The sequence below is a fragment of the Lycorma delicatula genome, chromosome 7 (genome assembly GCF_047948215.1).
Source record: "Lycorma delicatula isolate Av1 chromosome 7, ASM4794821v1, whole genome shotgun sequence".
In the NCBI taxonomy this organism is placed as follows: Eukaryota; Metazoa; Arthropoda; class Insecta; order Hemiptera; family Fulgoridae; genus Lycorma; species Lycorma delicatula.
Window position 1 is genome coordinate 34,732,895 of NC_134461.1, and position 25,287 is coordinate 34,758,181.

At 29.3% G+C, this 25,287-nt stretch overlaps 1 protein-coding gene across 2 annotated transcripts in view; it reads left to right on the top strand.

The window, feature by feature from the left end:
• LOC142328422 (acyl-CoA synthetase short-chain family member 3, mitochondrial) overlaps positions 1–25,287 on the top strand; it is a 184,424-nt gene that overhangs the window by 149,942 nt on the left and 9,195 nt on the right. For both annotated transcript variants that reach the window (XM_075372144.1, XM_075372143.1), the window contains exons 5-12: positions 1,518–1,614; positions 5,005–5,213; positions 9,645–9,873; positions 12,287–12,397; positions 13,012–13,084; positions 13,685–13,811; positions 16,292–16,437; positions 24,614–24,836. In XM_075372144.1, the coding sequence (XP_075228259.1) occupies positions 1,518–1,614; positions 5,005–5,213; positions 9,645–9,873; positions 12,287–12,397; positions 13,012–13,084; positions 13,685–13,811; positions 16,292–16,437; positions 24,614–24,836 (1,215 nt within the window). The remainder of the gene's footprint in view (positions 1–1,517; positions 1,615–5,004; positions 5,214–9,644; positions 9,874–12,286; positions 12,398–13,011; positions 13,085–13,684; positions 13,812–16,291; positions 16,438–24,613; positions 24,837–25,287) is intronic.

Genomic DNA, 25,287 nt, shown 5'->3' on the forward strand with positions numbered 1-25,287 from the left:
TTAAGAATTAAAAGTCAACTACATACAATGTGCTTTTTAAACAGTGAATATTGTCAAAAAATTTTTCTTTGTCTGAGCTAGCTATTGGTGAGTTTTTTCGGAGACTACTGTTATGAGCAGTGGGTGAAAGATACTGTTTGTTGAATAGCACTGGGGTTTGAATCAGGTTTTGAAAGATATTTATGATTTTGAGTATGATGTATTTGAAGAGTGTGTTACTTAAATTTTAATTCTTATGTATAAACAAGAACACAAACCTCACATGTTTGAGCAACATGATATAGACAAACATAAGAACTTTTTAAAGAAATAAATATAGCTTAAATACCCCTCATTGTTAAAACAAATCATAAACAGCATTAGATCTATCAAAACCTGATAGATCTAAAACCTGAATATCAGCACTACATCTAGTATTTTACTACTGCCTCTGATTAAAAATCATTCAGGAGAAGAAGACATTTTCTTCCCTGTTATAAGATTCACTCCTAGTAACCTTTTTAATTAACAAAAACTAAAATATTGTGATATCACAGATTATTTTTTCAAAATTTTTACTAAGATAAAAAAGAAAAAAAAATACGTACGTAGTGATATCTAAGAAATTTCAATTTTCTTGTCCCTGTGGTTCCAACCTTCAGCCTACTAAATTAAAAAAAAGTTGATATACATTCATAACTTTTTTCAAGATGTTCAAGATTAAGATTTTCAAGATGATCAGATTATTTAAAATGCTCACAAGATGTTTGATTGTCCACTTCATGATAAGAAAATCGATGTATGATGTGCTTTGACTGGACTATCAATGCAGAAGTGTACCACATAATTTTTTAAGAATTCTGGTTCAGTTAACAATCATTAAAAAGAGTACGGTTTCTTTCAACAAGATGGAGCCACATGTCACATGGGGAACAATTCACTAGCATGCATATATGCACCTTTTACAGAAGAATGAATTATCAACAGAGGACAGTGGCCTTTGTGTTCCCCCGATTTGTCTAGTTGAGATTTTTTCCTTTGGACTATTTGAAGGACAGAGATTATAAATCAAATCAAACATTCAATAAGATGTCAAAAGCAGGTGACAGCAACATTTTGCATCAGGTGACTCTCAGTATTATCAGTCAAGGACAAAAGTGCATTGCTGCACAGGGCACTGAATATTTTTTGTAAAAATATTTTAAATATAAACTTTTGCTAATGTAAAAACAAAATTTAATTTAAATTATATTTTTATTTTTTCATTTCGTTCATAAAATGTTACATGTAGTAACTGTGTTACCTGTAGCCATTCGGGTTTAAATTGCTCAAACACCTACATATTATATTAAAACTCCAAACCATATTAATAGTGTTTGTTTAATTTACTAATGTTGGATTTGCTATACTGAGTCCTTTCAGTTATATCAAGAATGTAGCTCACTAATAACCAAGTAAAGCAATTATTTTCATCAGTTCCAAATTTAATTGAATGAACTTTATTTACTTTTAAAATTGATTGCATTTAACCTCTACAGGTTTTGCTGCTCGGGAGCTTTGTTCTAGGATTAATCACGCAGAACCAAAAGTAATAATTGGAGCAAGTTGTGGTGTTGAACCGAACAAAATTGTCAGGTAAAACTGTTTTCTCATTATTTAAAAAATAAAATTGGTAATTAACTGTGATTATGATATGTTCTTTTCAAGAAATCTTTTTTATCATGGTTCCAATTACTGGAACTTTTTTTAATTTAATATTTTTATTCTCCTGCAATATGGATTTTGTTCAATTGTAAAAATATGCAAGACAAAAGCAATTTCACTGATTTTGGTAATAATATTCAGGAATGAAACAAAGATAGCTTTTTGATAAGTTAAACTATTTTTATATGTATTTGCCTTTTCATTGGTGGATTTACATAGTTTTTGGTAACTCAGAAAAAAATCTTGTTTTTTTTTATTTAGCAAATTTTCTTTTCATTTTTTTATTTTATGTACAATAGTTATAATATAAAAGATCCTTGTATATTAATTAACCACACAGATTAATGATGATAATCTTATTTATCAGGTTGCACAAAGACCTGTTGTAATCACCCTGACATTTTGTATATTTGTGACAAAGTTATAGGCAGTTTTTTTTTCAAATTTTTAGGAAATTTCACTACTAAACTTTGTATCTTACGAGTAAAGTATTAGTAAAGTTTCTACTATTAGAAGGAATTACTAGTAAGATTTTTCATAAAAGTTTTACATTTCAAAATGGTGGCCAGTACAGCTGCTTGGAATACTGTTGAACAATCACTGAGTCACCATCTGGCAGGTGTTCTTTCTATATACCGATTTTTAAATGTTAATATTGGTAAAAAACTGAAGATCTTTCATGATAAAATTTTATATTTATGTCATTCTGTATAAATAAAATTTATGTGTATGGTGTTTCAATTCACTATATTCGATGCTACCTGTGTGTTTATCCCGTATTAGTGTCAGGCCAACTGGCTAGGAATGCATCAGATCTGATTTGTCTGACTCTAGAAACTTGGGATAAATGAATGTAAAATGAAATCACATACTGCTTTATTTTAACTTTACGTAATCAAATTGTATATCATTTTGTAGAAAACAAAATTTGGAGAATGTAAAAAAATACCCAGAGTATATAGAAACAGCTGTCTAGAAACAGCAGCTGTTCCACACAGTTTTACTTCCTTGTGTAAAGTAAAGGAAGTATTGTGATCGCAAAAAATTTTGGTTTTCAGATTTCAACAGAAATATCCATATTTCACCATCCCTGAATCCATTTTGACTAGTTTTGGTGTGACGTCTGTACGTACGTACCTCAAATAACTCAAAAACGATTAGCCATAGGTTGTTGAAATGTTGGCTTTAGGACTGTTGAAACATCTTGTTATGCACCTCCCTTTTTGATTGCAATCGACTGAACCAAAAGTGTTAAAAAAAGCCCAAAATCCAAAAAAATTAGGAATTTGGACTTTTTCTTAACTGTATTAATAAGCCCTCATTTAGAGATTTTCAGTGATATATCATAAGTGGTAGTTATTTTCATTGGTTCCAAAGTTATAGCCAAATAAAATTTTAATTAATGAAATATATGGATTTTACAAGGGAGGCACGTCAGTTCAAATCAGACTTCAATCTCCTTTTTTTTAACTTTTTTTTTAATTTAAATATATTGACTTAATTAATAATTATTAACCCATAATTATAAAAACATTTTGCTGTAAATAATAATTATTCAATAATAATAAAAAAAAAAAATTTTTTAAATTAGAAGTTATTAGTGAAATAAAATTTTATGTACTTTTGAAAATGTGTATATGTAGTTTAATAGGCATTGTTACTTATGTGCATATGTAATAGATATGATGAAATATCTGTTTATTTAATATTAATTGAAAATTATATTTAGAATCGTATTATTTTTGGATTTTCTAATTTAATTTCTGTTTAATTTTATTTAATTACAGTGGAATTTCTGTTTAATTTTATCTACATTAAAGTTAACTACAGAGTGACTGAAAAATAGACCCTCATAAGAACAATATATACACTGAGGCATATATGCCCGATCTTTAATAAATTGCAAAAAATGCTTATCTTTTAGTTCATTACTCCTCTGATACTGTCAGACAATATTCTACGTAAGTCGAAGTTGATCATCATTTCGTTTATTTGTTTTTTGTTTCCAGTCATTTAATTGCTGTTTGGTTTGATATAAATCTTCTGATCTTAATTTGTTAACACATACCCTACTTTTTAAATTTTCTCTGCATTTATATTCATCATCCTCTCTTAATCGTTTTATTCTTTCCTTGGTCTTAATGTTTTCTCCCTCTTTATATTTATCATCTTCTCTTAATTTCTTTATTCTTTCTTTTGTTTTAACACTTTCTTCCTCTTTATATTTATCATCTTCTCTTAATTTTTTTATTCTTCCCTTGTTTTTAACATTTTCTTCTTCTTCATATTCATTTTCTTGTAGCTTTTTTGAGATATGTTTCTTCATGTTATCTTTCTTTTTCCTATATGATTGTTTCTTTTTTGTTTTTAATTATTCACCAAATAATCCAATAATAAAAACTGAATATTTTACACCATAAGGTCGAAATAAAAATTTGTAACCAGTATACAGGAGTTCACTAAATGGAATATTTTAATTATAATTAACTTTTATTTATACGACACACCAGAAATCTGAAATTTTTGTTAATCAGCAACTCACAAAGATACGAATAATTTTGATCTAGAAATATGAGTAGTAAAGGGAATTTTATTCTCTCTTAATATTTCATGTAAGATTGTTGAATTAGTAGTTGTGTAAATATTCAATGTTAATAAAAACTAATATTTTAGAAATTGTAGGATTTTGGTTATTTTTTTATTAGAATTTGCTTATTTGGTTGTTTTTATATTAGAATATTTTGCAATAACTGTAACTGTCCACAACAGATTTTTAATTTATACATCCAGTATAGTATAGTTTTTTCATTCATTATTGGTATTAAATAAGTCTTTAGCAGTTATTTGATTCTATTCATTACTAATAATTACTTATTGGAAATTTTAAAGAAGTTTAGAAAACTTAGTTGAAATGGTGGGATGAATTGCTGGACAACAACTGGCTTTTTGATAGCTATGCATTTATGCATACCTACTAATTAATATGCATCTATGTATTTTTTTACACTTTCTTATCTTTGAAAAGTAATACTTTTTTAGTAGCAACTATGAAATCTAATCATTATTAATTTAAAAAAGATTTTAAGTTTAATAAAAACTACATGTAAATTAATTCATTTAATGTAAAAACTACATTAAGAGGTTTTCATCCAGAGCTTTCTGGATTTGATTTAATTTTGCTCATCAAATCACTTAAGTTCATTATATTTTGAAGTTATTTCAGTGAATTACCAATGTTTTGTCTGTTGTAATATTGTGGATATATAATTTACTATCATTATGATTTTGAAATTATTATCAATTTAAAACATTTTTTTCCAGGTATAAAGATATATTGAATGAAGCTATTGAAATGGCTGTTGCAAAACCAAAGAAATGTATAATTTTTCAACGGCGAAATGTACTAGAAGCAGAGTTATCTAGCAATGATCTTCTTTGGGATACTGCTATTTCCAATAGTGTTTCTCATCCCTGTGTTCCTGTAGAGGCAAATGATCCACTTTATATTTTGTATACATCTGGTACCACAGGTATGGTTTTAATATTTTTACTGGAGTAACTGATGTAAGTAATTTTTAAATTAAAATTAAAATCAGAAGTATAAACAAATATTTATGAAGGAAATTAATTCTTATCATGAAAACAATATTATTTGGTAAATAATTCCTAAATAGATCTGTTGATAGACTTTATTTAGCTCTCTGTGTCTACCAAAACTTAATACGTGATGGGTTGATGTTAATCTTGTCATTTATATTTTTGTCTGGCTGTTGAACTAATCAGTATTTAGTTTTATATGCTTCTAAAATGGAATATCCCATTAACTTATGGTTTAGCAAGCGTCATCAAAAGCTGTTAGGATTGTATAACAGTTGATGTAATTAATTTGAATCACACAAGCTGTTTGTTGATATCCCTTAAAATGAATAGTGTAAAACATTTATATGTTTATGATAAGGTATTTTGGTTCTTAGACATTAAATTATTATCCAGTATGCAATAACTATCTGTGAATACTAGGATATCAGTATCAGTGTGCAATACAACAGTGATATTATTTTCTGTTACAATTTTGGATATACAAATATTAAAATATAATTTTTTTTTAAATCATAATAATAAAAGAAACAATCTTTACTGTCGATTGCATAAAATATAAATTTATAAAAAAAAATTAAGTTAGTTGACATTTACAATCTGTTTTCTTAAAGCTTCAAATTGGTAATATGAGCATAGTAAGGTTGTTGTACTTGCCAATTTTATGTGTTTTAAAGAAATCAGTGCTAAAAGCAAAAAAAAAAGATTTAACTGAAATTAATCAAGAAAAAGTTAAAAACACATTATTTAAAAATTGAATTAAAAAATCTTCAGATGTGTTGCAAAAAATGGAGATTATGAAAAGACAAAGAAAAATGATTATGATAAATGACCATATAATTATGACAAATGTCATCAGTGACCATACTGGAATAATGAATATGAGCATAGTAAGGTTGTTGTACTTGCCAATTTTATGTGTTTTAAAGAAATCAGTGCTAAAAGCAAAAAAAAAAGATTTAACTGAAATTAATCAAGAAAAAGTTAAAAACACATTATTTAAAAATTGAATTAAAAAATCTTCAGATGTGTTGCAAAAAATGGAGATTATGAAAAGACAAAGAAAAATGATTATGATAAATGACCATATAATTATGACAAATGTCATCAGTGACCATACTGGAATAATGAACTTAACTAGTACAATCATTAAGGAGATGATTTTTTTCATTAACATCACTACAGGATATAAATCTTGCATTCATCACTACAAGTGGCAGTCAGAGAAATACCATTACCCAAATTCTCTAGATTAAGAACATTTAAACAGTTTTCAGTACAAAAGTTATGCTCTTGACTTTTTTGGGGATGCAAAGGGAGTTATTCCCATAAAAGATCTTTGAAAGGAAGCAACAATTAATTTGGTAAGACACTGCAAAACCTTACCAGACTGCTATGGACAATTGGATCAAGAGTAAACCAAAAATTTTCTTTATGAAAGGAATTAAAAAAAAAAGACAGTGTTTTGTCTTGTATTCAATGATGATGTAGAAAAATAAACACGTATGCCTAAGTACAATATACAGTAAGTTTACTTTATTTTGAGATCAGTTTGATTATCTTGTCTTGTCTCAAATATATGTAATTTGACTGGACATCATGTTTATCAGTCGACATATATAAATTATTTTTTAAACTAACTGCCGAACAATATTATTTAAGATAAAAGTAACACTGATAGACAAAAAAACTTTTTTTTAATGTCTCTCTAAGTGTAATACCACTTCTTGAATTGCCTTTTTGCATACATTACAGGTCTGTAAATACAATTTTTCTATCACCCTTAGTTTTAAATAAATTATGCTTAAAAAAAAAATAAGGGGAAATATACTGTTAAAATCCGTAAAATCTATAATTTTGCATGGCCATACCTGTGTTAGAATGATTTTGCTGATGCTTTTCTTTTATAAAATTAATTTTCTCAGGCACATCCCGAATTAATGTCCAACAGTAATCAGCTAGCATGTTAGTATTCCATTTCCATTTATAGAGGCTGTCCATCACTGAAATGTCTTGGTGGAAACGTCACCATGTTCATCAATAACATCTTCGAGTTTGTCCAGGAAAAGATCCAGATGCGAGTGGAGAAAATGTATTTTTAAAGACATATAACATCCCATAACTCTGTATGAAGTAAGAAGTTGATTAACAATATCGTGGTAATTGTCGGATTTTTGTTTGCTAAAAAAGCTTTTGCAAATGTTTTTAAATGAAGCCCAAGCTGCACTTTCTACATTATTTAACATGGAGTTAAATACATCATCTTTGACCAACTCTCTTATTTGAGGACCATCAAATACTACTTTAATTTTTCCTTCACTTATATTTGGAAATTCCTTCCTGATGTACAAAAATCCGGGATAATCCTTCTTCATTGCTTTTACAACATTTTTCATTAGTCCTAGCTTGACATAAAGAAGGGGTAAAAATATTTTTTTGGGTTCAACATAGAGCTCATGAATAATATTTTTCCCATTTGGAGTTAAGTTGTCTCGTTTCTTCCACTCTTTGGTAACATAATGTTTATCCCTAGCTCAGCTATCCCATTCGCAAAGAAAATGCATGTACTTAGTACAGCCTAACTGCATGCCTAACAAAATAGCTGTAACTTTCAAATCACCACATATGTTTCTGCTACATTTTTTATAATTTATTTTTTTCAAGAACTTCTTTCATCACATTGTAAGTCTCTTTCAAATTAATACCATAAGCTATTGGTATCGAAGGATATTTGTTACTGTTGTGTAGTAGAACCACTTTTAAACTATACCTGGATGAAAAGGCACCTATACCTATGAAAAGGCACCAGTCCTCAGGCTTATAAACTTCTCTTAAGTGCAACATAAGCTCATAAATATTTGTGCAATAAACCAAATTATTTTCATCAATAAAGTACTGAGAAAGTTCTTTTTGTTGGCTTCAAAAGCCCAAAACTTTTGTATTTTTTTAAAGTAAATTGCAACTTGCAGTCTTGATCCTAACAGTTCAGCTTGATTTTTTGATAAATTTAAATCCCTAACCGAGTCATTTAATTCACCTTGTGATATAAGATGTGGTTTACTGGAAGATAATTCAAAATCAAAATCATTGTTGTCTTATTCAGTACTGCCTGATTCTTCATCACTGCTTTCGAAACATACATTCACAGGCGGCTCAGGAACTGGAATAATTTCACTTTGAGATCAAGTGTTAGGTGCAGGTCTCATTGCAAATTGCAATGAAGGATATTATTTTACAGCATGTTTAGATTTTTTAGAAATTCCAGACATACTTTTTAAACAAAAGTAAAGATCATGGTTTGGCATGATCCTTTGTTCATGCCAAACCATAGCTACACCAAATGGCAAAGCCTTTCACGTACCTTTCAGCCATCCTCTTAAATATACAGAGCAATTAGTGCACACTATATGAGGAGCCCATGTCTTATCCTGATCATCAATTTTACACTGAAAGTACAAATGATATGCTTTTTTAATTAAAGGTGTAATGTTTTTTCTATTTGATTTTACGGTAAACTCACCACATACATAACAAAAGGCATCCACATCATTTACACAAATTCGAGGCATAATGACAGTGCACTGTTAACAAACTTAAAACAGCAATAAGCCTGAACGAAATTAAATCATTCCTAAATCCAGTGCTAAATACAAATAATACAGCTGTGTTTTCAGCTACATGTTTTGACCTGTACAGACATGATTAATCTTATCCATGAAGGTTCACTTTCAGAATAAGACATGATGTCATAATATGTAACTGATATGATTTAATTCTTTGTCTAGTATTGTTTATTAATAGCTTACAAATTATGTTAACAAAATTAAACAATAAAAAATGAACTAACAAAACACAATATAAGTTAGTAGCTTGAAATGCTAACTATACATTGAAAAATGAAAAAATCCTTGACTAAAATTTAAATTTTTTTCAAAAATTGTGCATGATAGAAAGATTCTGAGTTAATATTCATTTTCAGCATCAAAAACAGATTAAGATAATGTATTGCATGTTAAGAAACAAAAATTATGTTTATCAGTGTAATTAATGTTTTTTTTTAAAATTATTTACTGCTGATTGCATAAAAGATAATATAAAAATAAAAAAATAAAAAACAAATATCTTGTCACATAATCTCAGTACATAAACACAGATGCACAATAAAAAATTACCACTAATGACTCACTCATACATGCTCTTTCTACTCGCTTAATCACATCCTAACGTAAACATTCAATGTTCAGAATAACGAAATGTAGATTATACAACAAAGAAAAAGTGTATTTAATGTTATTAAATTATTTTATTATTTAATTGTATTTATTTTAATTAATCTTATGCAAGATAATTGAAATTTTTTTCAGATATGCCTAAAGGTATATTAAGACCTACAGGTGGCCATATTGCTACATTAGCCTGGTCAATGTCAACTATATATGGTATGACTGGAGATGACATATGGTGGACTGCCTCAGACATGGGATGGGTAGTTGGTCATTCGTATATATGCTATGGTCCATTATGTGCTGGTCTTACATCAATTATGTATGAAGGGAAACCAGACCGAACACCTGACTGTGGACAGTATTTTAGGTAAATTTAATAATTTCTGTAAGTTGTATCACTGTTATGTTTATTTTGATGCTATACACAAAATAGAAGCAGCAGGAACTTGTAATGCCACTTACATTTAGTTTAATTAATTTCCAAGCTGAGTGTAATATAATTCTCCTTTCAAAAATTTAATCCCAGTATACAGACTTTTTAATAAATAGTAAAAATGGGGGTTTAAATCTACTAAAATGTAACTTGTCTTAACTGGATTTGAGCCAGGTTCTTCCACCATCACAGAACAAATATAATTAACACTTGATCAATTATATTAATAATAATAGTACAACATTATTTCACAACTGTAGTCTTATAAATCTTGAACTAATTAAATTTCTGCTCTAAGGAATTCTAAGATATCAGTATCAATAGGCAATACAACAGCAATATTATTTTCTGTTCTAACTCTGGATATAGAAAGAATATTTAAAGAAGGAAAACAAGTTAAATAAATTGGTGAGTGAAGAAATACCACAACCTTGTCAACCTTAAAGCCAAAAACAATTTTTACTTGAATGTTATTTATTTAGCATTGGTAATAGTCTATAAATAACATATATTACTTATATTTTTTCCTGTTAATAAGAATTATATCTCTCCTTATGATTGGTTAAAAAACAAAGAATACGATTGGTTGGAATTTCGTGCATGATAATGATAAGAACTACTCTCACCTAATGATTGACTAAAAGACAAAGAATACGATTAGTTGGAATTCCGTGCCTGATAATGATAAGAATTACTCTCACCTTATGATTGGTTAAAATACAAAGAATACGATTGGTTGGAATTTTGTGATTGATAATGATCAGAGTTACTCTCACCTTATGATTAATTAAAAGACAAAGAATACGATTGGTTGGAATTTTGTAATTGATAATGATCAGAGTTACTCTCACCTTATGATTGATTAAAAGACAAAGAATACGATTGGTTGGAATTTCGTTCCTGATAATGATAAAAATTACTCTCACCTTATGATTGGTTAAAACACAAAGAATAGGACTGGTTGTTATATTGTGCCTGATAATGATAATATAATTTAGAAGTAGGTAAAATGTGAAAAAATATAGTTCACCATGACAGGTGATATATTAATGAGTCATATAAGTTTTTTATGAACATACAGCTAAGGCTTAAGAAAAAACTTGTTTTCTAGAACATACTCAACATGTTAATTTTTGTAATTTTGATGTCTTGATTATTGAGTATTAAACAGATCCTGGTCTTAAAAAAGCAAAACAGACGTAAAAGTATTATGATATAAGGCCTGTTCTTAAATGGCTATTTAATAAATATCTTTTAAGTAGTTTGTTATCATATACATTTCAATTCCCAAGAGATACACTGATTTCCCAAGGAATTCCTTTAAAGATGGATGACTACTTCCTGGTTGAGCCTTTAATTCTTCTATTCAAGACATCCTCCACACAAAGGACATCAAAATTGGTTTGATAATTTTGGTTAGTTAGATTGTTTATTCTCACTGTCCACCTCTTTCCATTACCTTTTACCCCTTCTTTCTAAATAGTGTTTTATGAGTTTTAGTTAAAACACATTTTTGATATTTGTATGATATGACTGGGAGCAGCTTTATTCATTGACTTATCCTCGAGGACTCTTGTTTCCTCAATGGAGTCCTACTTGGAGCTAAACAGGGATTGGGTATTTATTCTACAATATTGGTCTTCTTAAAACAAACAATCTCTTTTTCTGTTTAGCCTCCAGAACCACCGTAAGGTATTAATTCAGAGGATGATATGTATAAATGTAAATAAACTGTAGTCTTGTACAATCTCAGGTCGACCATTCCTGTAATGTGTGGTTAATTGAAACCCAACCACCAAAGAATACCAGTATCCTTGATTTAGTATTCAAATCCATATAAAAGTAACTGCCTTTACTAGGATTTGAATCTTAAAACTCTAGACTTCAAAATCAGCTGATTTGCGATGATGAGTTCACCACTAGGGTTCACCAGGTTGGTCACCAATAGACCAACCTGGTGGGTTACATGTTTAATCTGATGTTGGTTCATCAAATAATGTACTGTAACAGTATACAGTATACATCATGGTATTCATTTTTCCATACATGTATTTTCTTTCTTTAATTTGTTAGATCCATACACATAAATACATGTATTTGGTTTTCCGTAGTTAATTTATTTTATCAAAATATATCTTTATGAAATTTGTGGTGTGTATTACCCATATCACAGATTTTTTATCTCTCTTATACTTATGCTTCTTTTTCCACTTCATATTTCATCTTTCTTTCATATACTTTTATTTATATTCTTTAACTTTTACATTAAATGAATTCTAACTATGTACTTATGAGCTAGAGGTGTTTACTAATTAATAATGTTAATTCTACTTTATTCTACTTTCAGAGTTATTCAAGAACATCAAGTAAATGCTATTTTAACTGCTCCAACAGCATTAAGGGTTATACGAAGGGAAGATCCTGAAATAAAAAAAGGAAGAAAATATTCTACCAAGTCGTAAGTTGTAAAATAGTTAATAACAATTAAATCTATAGTTAGTAATATACAATTTTTTATTGTTTTCTAAATCACATGGGGTAATTCATCTGGTTATTTTAAAATTTTACCACAATACAGTCTTTAAACGGGGAAAATTGCAAAAATGCTGTCTTGGCTAACTTTTGAAATATGTTAAAATTTCTTCAGTGGCTCCTCAATTCAGTATCTGAAAAAACATAAAATTTGAATGAAAGCCAGTTCAAACATGGTAAAAACTTTGTAACTTTACCACTTTAAAAAGTGTACAGTGGTTGATTTTAAAATGTTTCAAATTTTTAAAACAAGGTATATCATAGTTATCAAAATTAAATTTCAACACAATACTTTGTAAAACTTCTTACTGTATACTTCTTGACTGTAAATTAGTAATGTTTAAGTAAATCTTGTTCTACTTATAGCATTGAGATTACTGTTTAATCAAAAATAATTTTTCATTGAATTTAAGTTATGTATTCATTTTAGATTAAATACAATTGGAAAATTTAGGAGACTAATCTTTTTTTTGGCTTAACAAAAAGGTTTTTGGTTACAGAATTTCCATTGTAAATGTACTTTCTAATTTTTTCACACAGGTTAAGGCATTTATTTGTGGCTGGGGAACACTGTGATCATGAAACTAAGTCTTGGGCAGAACAAAGGTTTAAAGTAAGTTTAAACATTTTTAACTTCAAGAAAAATATTTGTACATTGTTGTCTAAAGATTATGCTTTATTGTTTGTGTTATATTTCTTTTAAATAGACAAAAAACTCAGGAAGAGAGCATAAGAACTTTTCCATGTTATGACAGGATGTAAAACTACATATTCAAAATATTTTATGGTAATGGAAATCTTTTTTTTATACTTGTGATTAAAATTTTATAATTTTTTTTTTTAATTTTCTTTGCTTACTTTTTGAAATATTTTCATTCTGTGTGAATATTTATTAATAGATAAAAATTCCTTTAAAACAAAAGTTACACTAGAAAGAAAAAAAAAGGTCTACTCCCAGGAGATAAACATTTTTTACAAAATGAGTGGTATGACAGAATGGAAATCTCAAAATCTCTGGCTTTTTCACTTTTATTCATCTGGTACTTGTTGGGGTTTTTGTTTGTGAATACACGTGTAGCTGTGTACATTTGAAATCAAGATTCTGACTCAGTCAGACAAGCTGTTTTCAATGCTTCATTCAAAAACATAAAAAACAAATAGTCATGGAGAACTAAAGTAAAATCCCTAAGGAATTGTGAATGTTTTATTCTAGGTTCCTATATTAAACCACTGGTGGCAAACTGAAACGGGACACTCAATTACTGCAAACTGTATTGGACTGAATCAGAGTACATCACCACCAAAATATTCAACCGGAATGCCATTCGTAGGATATGATGGTAAGAATTCTAAATAAATTATACAAATAAATTTATATTGTATTTTATTTGAAGTTGCTTTGTTTCACTACTATCATTTCAGTTATAAAGTAACTGTAACTCTTATTTTTCTAATTAAGTGGTCTGATTATGTTTATAAATTATTGTAAATATGTATTATTAACATATAAATATTATTTCATATTAACGTATAATATTATCTACCTTGCTAGAACTCCCAATGCATTTTCTCAGGTGGAGATTTCTGAGTGGATGTTAGGGTCAGTAATTGTCCAACTAACCAATCCATTGGCCTCAATGAGACATTTCATGAGATTCTAAATATAGCATATATTAAGAGACATGAAAGGGGAAAAATTATTGTTTCCCGTTACATTTGTTACTAACTAGACACGATTATTAACCAATATAATTATTCTATTATCATTATTTACATAGATAGACAAATGCACAAGTCTATATCAGTTGATTTTAATAAGCTGAAAAAGAATATTATAAAAGATTTAATTACCTAGTAGCAAACCAGAATTGATAGATATGTTCTGTAAAGTCATAAGCCATTTCAATAATTTGGTGTAATCTTTTGACTTCATCATATTTACTACATCCAACACCCTCAATTATCCATCTCATATACACCAATTTCTGTCTTTCTCTATAGTTTTTATCTTCTGCATGTATTTCCATGTACAACACATTAACTAAATTTAGATGTCTTAAAACATAGGTCACCAGCGTACATAATTTCTTTATAAAATTCTACTAATTTCTCTGCTGATTTATTTGTCTTAAGACTTCATTTTAAATTATTTCAAACCAATATTAGTTCAATTTTTTAACACCACATTTCAATACCTCTATTATTTCCCTTTCTGGTTTTTTATTTTTGTTTGTTTTTTTATTGTCAACATTTTACTACCATAAAACACTACACTCCTTATATAGGTTTTCAAGAGTTTCTTTATAGATCTTAGATCTATATCTAATGCTAGTAAATTTCCTTTCTATATGAGAAAGCTCCTCCCTTGCACTTGCCAATCTGTTTTTAATGACTGTATTTCTTTGCAATCTTACTACTTAATTATAAAAATTTACTTGTGGTATATTGTGTTTATCAGTCTTAAATTTAATCCCTCCTTATCCTCCCTTCTTTTATATTTCATTACCTTTGTTTAACCACTTTTTTATTTTTAGACTAAAGTTCTAATAAAACCACAGTTTGATATTTATCAGACTTGTGTTTGATTTTTTCTAAAAGAACAATATCTTCAGTAAATCTTTTCTACTTTTTTTTTCTTGGGTAACTAATCCACTTTTAAATTGTTCTTCAATTACTATATTTTTTCTACTGCAAGGCTCGGTTGATAAATTTTGTACATATATGTGTATCATGGGAATGAAAAGAGATATTGAAATAAAATAAAAGTATAATACCTTAGCTACAAAATGTAATATTTATTTTTCAATATAATCCCTGTTTACTCTAATAGACTTTTCCCAACGTGTGACTAATTTTTACATTCCATTACTGAAAAATTCTGGCTGTCTTTCTCGGATCCAAGTGGCCACAGTTTCCTTCACCTTATCGTCGGTAGTGTAATGATTACCTTTGAAATCTCTCCTGAGATGAGGGAAGTAGTGGAAGTCGCAGGGAGCCAAATCTGGTGAGTATGGTGGACATGGAGTAGGTTCAAACTTCAGCTTGCGGAGAGCCATCAGAGAGTATGCGTGGCACCCATCATGCACAGATTTTACAGTAATCCAATTTCTCAGCAATATAGCGTACTCGTTCTTTAGATATGCCTAACTGAATAGCAATTTATTTTGATATCTAAAGTATTTTTATGTAAAAGTTTAAGAAAATTAGTGGAATAAGTTAGAATAATTTATATCTCACATTCACACTACACAGCAGTCTCTTAATCTCATTAAATTCTTTCTCCTACTTGTATTAAGATACAGGCTTTTCTCTTTTACATTTCTTGAAAGAAGCACTTTTCATACAGTCATTGCAGGCATTCCATATTTTAAATGACAATGAAACTAAAAAATAAGGTAGAGTATGTGGTTTTTATTTAAATATTTATTTTATTTAAAAAAATATAAATTAAACCGACTTTTAAGTCATGTAAAACATAAAAATTGGTTTTTTTTAAATTCTGAGAATTTTCCATTTTGAAATCTGTAAAACATTAAGGTTTAATAAGTTTATATTTATTAATATATGAATTTAATGTCAATTTCATTCTAAATGTCAAAATTTATAAAGTAAGAATAAAAGTTGTTTTTTCCCTTTAGGCAGGTTTCAGCTTTTTTTAAATTTGTTTTATTAATATATTTAATTTACATATCACATACTATTTCATATTATGAGGTATGTGGTGTGGTACATTTTGGTCAACTATACATTTTATCAAATATTTTAATCATTTTTTTAAAAATAATTAGTAATTATTTATCTCAGTTTGAAAATTGTACAGTGCGGATACTCAGGCCGGATGGAAGTGAATGTGATTGCTTGGAATTGGGCCGTATTGCAGTAAAATTGCCTCTACCACCAGGAACAATGGCAACATTATATAAATCCACTCAACTCTTCTTACAAGTATACTTTAGTAGATTTCCTGTAAGTAAACTTAAAGTTTTGTTTTCACAATGTATTTCTTCATATGAAAATTAATTTTTCTAACACTGAAAAAATATTACCTTTTTTGTTCACTCATTTAATAACAATAAAAAATAAATATATTAATTTTTGTCATGAATTATGTATGGGTGGTTAAATCAGGTTTAAAAAAATTGGGGTTCTTTTTCATTATTAATCATAAATGATATCGAGTTAATTTATTTTTATCATGAATTTTCTTGATGAGAAAATTAATAAAATATTAGTATTTCTTAGCAGTTCCAGTATAGAATTGAGAACAAGTTAAAAGGCCATTTCTAAGTAGTATTTTAACAGAAAATGAATAACTATCATTAGAAGTTCTGTCAATAGTCTTATTTCTATAAGGTATAAACTGTATAAGAAGAAAATATTTCTTTAATATAAATTCATTTCTGGGTTTGCTACTCTTTGTTGCTAATTTTAAAATAAGAACAAAAAAATTTAAAAACGTTTCAGTTTTGTTAATTGTAGAAAACAGTTCGTGAAATAATGAATATTTTTGTAATCAATCTCTCTCAAGTAGGGGACTTTTCAACTTGTGCTATTGTGACAAGCAGTAAATGTTCATCAATGAATTACGTAAATTTACAAGTTTATATTTGTTTGTTTCAAAATAATCCCAAAGGACTGTTTGATTCAGTACTTTCAATGTTTGTTAGGCAGCAGTACAAATAAATAAATAATTTTTTTATTTTGATCAGTACAAAATAATATATTATACAGATTACCGGTAGATTGCTGTTCATGTAGTATGCTACTCTATGAATAAAAAGGAACTGTCCCAAGATTTGCCTACATAGATCAAAAGAAACCATGGCAAAATCTTGCCAGATTGCTAATTTTAGCAGCATTACCAAATAATAATTTTTTTTTTCTTTTGTCTTCAGTCATTTTACTGGTTTGATGGAGCTCTCCAAGATTCCCTATCTGGTGCTAGTTGTTTCATTTCAGTATACCCTCTACATCCTACATCCCTAACAATTTGTTTTACATATTCCAAACGTGGCCTGCCTACACAATTTTTTCCTTCTACATGTCCTTCCAATATTAAAGCGACTATTCCAGGATGCCTTAGTATGTGGCCTATAAGTCTGTCTCTTCTTTTAACTATATTTTTTCAAATGCTACTTTCTTCATCTATTTGTCGCAATACCTCTTCATTTGTCACTTTATCCACCCATCTGATTTTTAACATTCTCCTATAGCACCACATTTCAAAAGCTTCTAATCTTTTCTTCTCAGATACTCCGATCGTCCAAGTTTCACTTCCATATAAAGCGACACTCCAAACATATACTTTCAAAAATCTTTTCCTGACATTTAAATTAATTTTTGATGTAAACAAATTATATTTCTTACTGAAGGCTCGTTTTGCTTGTGCTATTCGGCATTTTATATCGCTCCTGCTTCGTCCATCTTTAGTAATTCTACTTCACAAATAACAAAATTCTTCTACCTCCATAATCTTTTCTTCTCCTATTTTCACATTCAGTGGTCCATCTTTGTTATTTCTACTACATTTCTTTACTTTTGTTTTCTTCTTGTTTATTTTCATGCGATAGTTCTTGCTTCATCTATGCCGTTCATTGTTTCTTCTAAATCCTTTTTATTCTCGGCTAGAATTACTATATCATCAGAAAATCTTAGCATCTTTATCTTTTCACCTTGTACTGTTACTCCGAATCTAAATTGTTCTTTAACATCATTAACTGCTAGATCCATGTAAAGATTAAAAAGTAACGGAGATAGGGAACATCCTTGTCGGACTCCCTTTCTTATTACGGCATCTTTCTTATGTTCTTCAATTATTACTGATGCTGTTTGGTTCCTGTACATGTTAGTAATTGTTCTTCTATCTCTGTATTTTAACCCTAATTTTTATAAAAGGCTGAACATTTTATTCCAGTCTACGTTATCGGATGCCTTTTCTAGGTCTATAAACGCCAAGTATGTTGGTTTGTTTTTCTTTAATCTTCCTTCTACTATTAATCTGAGGCCTAAAATTGCTTCCCTTGTCCCTATACTTTTCCTGAAACCAAATTGGTCTTCTCCTAACACTTCTTCCACTCTCCTCTCAATTCTTCTGTATAGAATTCTAGTTAAGATTTTTGATGCATGACTAGTAAAACTAATTGTTCTGTATTCTTCACATTTATCTGCCCCTGCTTTCTTTGGTATCATGACTATAACACTTTTTTTGAAGTCTGACAAAAATTCCCTATTTTTCATAAATATTACACACCAGTTTGTATAATCTATCAATCGCTTCCTCACCTGCACTGCACAGTAATTCTACAGGTATTCCGTCTATTCCAGGAGCCTTTCTGCCATTTAAATCTTTTAATGCTCTCTTAAATTCAGATCTCAGTATTGTTTCTCCCATTTCATCCTCCTCAACTTCCTCTTCTTCCTCTATAACACCATTTTCTAATTCATTTCCTCCGTATAACTCTTCAATATATTCCACCCATCTATCGACTTTACCTTTCGTATTATATATTGGTGTACCATCTTTGTTTAACACATTATTAATTTTAATTTATGTACCCCAAAATTTTCCTTAACTTTCCTGTATGCTCCGTCTATTTTACCAATGTTCATTTCTCTTTCCACTTCTGAACACTTTTCTTTAATCCACTCTTCTTTCGCCAGTTTGCACTTCCTGTTTATAGCATTTCTTAATTGCCGATAGTTCCTTTTACTTTCTTTATCACTAGCATTCTTATATTTTCTATGTTCATCCATCAGCTGCAATATATCGTCTGAAACCCAAGGTTTTCTACTAGTTCTCTTTATTCCGCTTTAAGAATTTCCTTTTTAACATTCTCCCATTCTTCTTCTACATATTCTACCTTATCTTTTTTACTCAGACCTCTTGCGATGTCCTCCTCAAAAATCTTCTTTACCTCCTCTTCCTCAAGCTTCTCTAAATTCCACCGATTCATCTGACACCTTTTCTTCAGGTTTTTAAACCCCAATCTACATTTCATTATCACCAAATTATGGTCGCTATCAATGTCTGCGCCAGGGTAAGTTTTGCAGTCAACGAGTTGATTTCTAAATCTTTGCTTAACCATGATATAATCTATCTGATTCCTTGCAGTATCGCCTGGCTTTTTCCAAGTGTATATTCTTCTATTATGATTTTTAAATTGAGTGTTGGCAATTACTAAATTATACTTCGTGCAAAACTCTATAAGTCGGTCCCCTCTTTCATTCCTTTTGCCCAGCCCGTATTCACCCACTATATTTCCTTCCTTGCATTTTCCAATGCTTGCATTCCAATCTCCAACTATTATTAAATGTTCATCTCCTTTTACGTGTTTAATTGCTTCATCATTCTCTTCGGATACACACTCTACCTCATCATCATCATGGGTGCTTGTAGGCATATAGACGTTAACAATCGTTGTCGGTTTAGGTTTTGATTTTATCCTTATTACAATGATTCTATCGCTATGCGTTTTGAAATACTCTACTCTCTTCCCTATCTTCTTGTTCATTATGAAACCTACACCTGCCTGCCCATTATTTGAAGCTGAGTTAATTATTCTAAAATCATCTGACCAAAAGTCGCCTTCCTCTTCCCACCGAACCTCACTAATTCCTACTACATCCACATTTATCCTATCCATTTCCCTTTTTAAATTTTCTAGCCTACCAACCTTTTTTAAAATTCTAACATTCCACGCTCCGACTTGTAGAATGTTATTTTTTAATTTTCTGGTGACCCCTTCCTTAGTAGTCCCCACCCGGAGATCCGAACGGGGGACTAGTTTACCTCCGGAATATTTTACCAAGGAAGGCGCCTCCATCATTGCTATATGAAAATGCAGAGAGCCACATTTTCTTGAAAAAAAGCAGCTGTAGTTTTCCATTGCTTTCAGCTGCGCAGTACTCAGAGGACTGAGTGATGTTGATATGGCCGTTTAAGTCATTCTGACTCATGCCCCTAACAAATACTGAAAGAGCTGTTGCCCTCTTTCAGGAATCATTCCTTAGTCTGGCTCTCAACAGATACCTCTCCGATATGGTTGCACCTTCAGTCCAGCTACTCTGTATCCCTGAGCACTCAAGCCCCCTCACTAACGGCAAGGTCTCATGATTCATAGAGGAGGCAAATAATAATATGATAAAAAATAAATATGATGAAAGTCCATATTAATTATTTAATATATATATATATACATGAAATGATTATTATGTAAATACATAAAGATATTAAATTTTCAAAATAGTTCACAATTTAGAAGCTATTAATAAAGCCTCAGCATGTATTTACATGCACACTTATCAACAGGGGATGTATAACATTCTGGGTTTTTATTTTAATTAGTATTATATAAAGATTCATCAACTGAGTATATTGTTTCTGTAAACGAAAATATTTTAATTGTATTTTAAATAAATTGGGGGAAGAATGGTTTGGTAATTTATTAAAAATGATAACCGAAGCATAATAGCTCCTTTCTTATAACCCGAAGTATTGTGTTCAGTTACATGAAAACATTTCTGTTGTCTGGTTTGGTAGAGGACGATATTGTTATTCGTTAAGAATAGGTAGCTGTTCTTTTAAGAAAAGAATTGCACATTTGTAAATGTAAACACAAAATAAGGTAACAGTTTTAATTTTCTAAATATCGGTCTACTTAATCCATACTTTGGGTTCCAAACAGTGGCGACTCGTAACTAAAATTAGTGGGGGTGCTGTTCCAGAAACTCTTTTCTAGGCCTTTTCAAGACCATGGTTAAAGTTAAAGTTTTCTGTAAAATAAAAGAACCAAAAAAAAAGAAGAATCAAATAGAATAGCTGGAACCAGGATTATAATCTAATTCTACACTTTTAAGTACATTTGCTTAAAAACCATATTTGGTTTAACCGAATAAATTATAAAATGCCAATACAGGTAATACTTTTTAGTATTATTTAATAGTAACATAATAAAATATCTGCTTAAAAACACTATAGTCCAGTGGTGCTTAATTTAAATTTCTATGTACACAGAATCAAATGCATAATTAGTTTTTACTAATTCACTCAGGTTTTTACCTTTTCTTCACCCTTCCAGCGTGTTTTTGGACAGATTTGGCAATCAAAGAGCCCTAGCTTTCCGCCATCTTCTGATCAATACTGAAAAAACAACTAAACCACATTCTTATTCCTACCACTGACTAAACTAGAAAAGGGAACAAACAACAAATCTTCCATACACACACAGAGTAAAAAAAAAAACTACCTTCCATCAGCACGCCAGGGACGGCACTGTGGGAACAATAGTGCTCTCTCTCCCTCACTGCCTCGCATGCAGCTTCCTATGTGCGCATGTGTACAATAGCCAAACACCATGCTGCTGGAACTGTGAAGCCCACAGTTCCATTCAAATATTTATGTATCTTTTTCTTAAACTGGGAGATGGCTGCTGGCATTAAGCTTAAGGATTACGTATTGTACGAGTATAAAAGAATTAAAGAAAAAAAGGACTCATTATATTAAATGTTATCCATAATATTAAGTGGAAATAGGGGTGATGCAGTTCCACACTGCCTATACACAACCCGCCACTGGTTCCAAACAATATCTGAGCACATTTTTTTATCTTGAAACCTGACTGACTTTTTGACCGAGTCAGAGAGATGAATTATATTTAAGACAGAAATATAATAAAAGTTTGTTTGCGTTAATAAAGCAATAAAGGTTTGATTTTATTGCAAAAAAAATCTATTTGATCTTCCCAAGTTTCAAAATTTTTTTGTTATCTACTCAATTTACAACATTTTCGTTTAAAATCTTGGTAAAGACGTGTTGGTAGAAAATTTTTTCTTTAAATTATGCCAAACTTTATGTATTCTAAGAAATATTAAAAGTTTATTTTTCTTAAGTACTTTATTAAATATGAACAATAACAAAATTAGCCTAGAATTTTTTAAGTTAAGTGTTGAATTTTTCTTAAGGAGGGTTAATAACAACAATCTTAAGGCATCTTAGAAAGGTTAATTAATCAATAATGAAAGATTAATTAATTAAATTTATGAGGGACAATCTAAGATTTTTTTGAAAATACTGGCAGAAATTTTATCAATACCGATTGAATGTTAACTCTTTACAAAATACAAATTTTAACTTCCTGGGTATCAACAGGAAAAAACACTGATTCATCAACATAACCATTCAAGATGAATGGCTTTGTTTGAAGTGGATCAATATTATTGTTATTTGAAATACTGTAAAAGAAGTTATTTTATTCCTCTGCTACCTAAATAAAATGGCTGAGATAATGGAAGTTGAGTTGTTTTGTACTTTTGGTAAAACTATCTGATTGTTTTATTTCCAGATTCGCATTCATTTTTGACAACTGCCCACGTAGTTTTAGATTTATTGTTTGAGTTACATATTAAATTATCATAATTTAATATTTTAGCACTACAAAAAACTTCAGCATAAATTTGTTCTTTGATTTTTTTAAAGAACTCTAGAAGTGATGGGACAGATTATATTTAAATATTTCACAGCGATTTCTTAATGCTGAGCTAGATTTTACAATTCTCTATAATAATTCATGGGATTTGTTTTGATTAAAAATAGTATTTTTTTAATGACAAGCTAGAAATAGTATCTTCTGAAAAGGATTAAGAAAAAAATTGTTAAATATTTTATCAAACCTAATTGTATCTTTTCCTAATTTGTTTCTGTTGACAAGGTTCTCACATTTCTATTTGAATCTTTGTTGATTACCGTTTAAAAGAATAAAAGTAATCACTGTTTCTTTGAATATTTTAATTAATAAATGGATGCTAATCCAATTTAATCGTTATGATTTGAAAAGTTGTAATTTACACAAAATTATTGAAAATTATCTTTCTATAATTAAAAAAAAATATTACTACACAGGCGATTGAGGTTCTTATTTTAGTGGCTGGGAGATTGTAATATTTAGTTCTGCTAATTTAAACTGGGTTGATATTTTTTCACACTAGGTTAAAAAATTTTCTCAAAAGTATGAACGGGGAGGGGGTTGGCGACCAGAAGTGTCACAAGGTGGGTCTTTCCCTACGGGATTGGGATGTTTAAAAAGTAACATTAAAATTGCCACCACTGTAACATTGAATTTATTAGAAATTTTAAAAAAGATTTTCTGAGGAGTAGTAGTAGCTGAAGAAGAGTTCAAAGAACCAGAAGGAGATCTATAAATTATCATCAGTATCAGTTTCACACTAGGGTACTGAATTGCTAACATTCAGAATAATTACTTTTAAAAACTGTAATTTTCAACTTTCTCAAAAAGGTAGTGTAACAAAAATTGAGACCTCCTTGTTTTAATATACAGTTCTATAAAAAGCTTCACCAAGTTTGAAGTTACTTAGCTCAGAAATGGCTTTTGTGTTGTTCAGTCAATGTTCTGAAAATATACAAAATATGGTGATTGTCCGAAAGAAATATTTCAATTACTTCAGTTTTATATGTTAGGGATATTCAATGCCTAAAGTTAGTCTAATTAAAGTTAGTTAATTAATTGATGTTAGTCTAATTAAAGCTTTTCAAGGAAAAGGAATCAGTTTAATATTTTAATATTAGAATCAGCTTGACCGTCAACATTATGCATAATATTATTGAAATGTACAGTAGATGTGTACTAGATTAAAAGCTATGGATTGCTACCAGTTCCTTTTTTCCTCTTAAGAATACAAATCTGATGATTGGTTAATAACCTTAGAATAATTCTGGCTTCAAATTTAATATACAGTATACCTAAATGTATTTAAACTAACAACTTTATTTAGCCAATTTCTTAGTAGGAGGATATTTTACCAGTGTTTGTAAAATATATTAATTACTATTATTATCATTATAGGCAAAGTTATTACCAGTAAGCTGGAATGGCAAGCTGGGAGGATCTCTGTCGTTTAATCTAAGCTTCTGGGTTCAAATCCTGGATAAGAAAAAATAAAACTCATGATAAGAAAAAATAATAGTAAAGTGATTGTAATTGTAGATTATCTTTTTACTTCAGGAAATATTATGTTGTAATGTTTCTTTACGTAAAACTTGAAGATAGTGTTTGTATGAGTATGTTTATTTTAATTCTTAATATTTTAGTTATTTAATTCACTGTGATTGAAATATTTACTGTTTTAGGGTTATTATGACACAATGGATGCTGGATACAGAGATGAATTTGGATATATTTATGTAACAGCAAGAGATGATGATGTAATTAATGTAGCAGGTCATAGATTATCCACATCTGCATTAGAAGATGTAGTTATGTCACATCCAAGTATTGCAGATGCAGCAGTAATTGGTGTACCTGAGCCAACTAAAGGAGAAATTCCACTTTGTTTATATTTACTTAGACCAGGTATGTTAATTTATTTACATAAACTCTGAAATATATCTCTCAGTAAGATAATTTACTAATTATATTGTGTTCTGTCCAATATTAAAGATAGTTATTTATTTTTTTATTTTATTTTATTAAATGTTGTTAAAGCAAATGTTTAAAATTAATTATTTTTTCATAATTTTACAGTACTTGCTTTTTTTGGATGAATAATGCAGAAATGAATATTATAAAGATTTTATGGGCATTCAAAAATGATAATCACAACCCACAAAAAATAGCTTTTTTCGCTTAATTAAGGATTTCAGTTCGGAATTACACTAATTTTGTGTAAGTGTTTTATCATACGGTCCATTGGGTTAGTAAAAATTTCTCTTGTAGAACACCACATCTGTAATCTTTCTCTTGAGAAGAATGTTTCCAGTATCATAATGTCTTAAGATGGTTATCTGTCCTGAAACATTTCCAT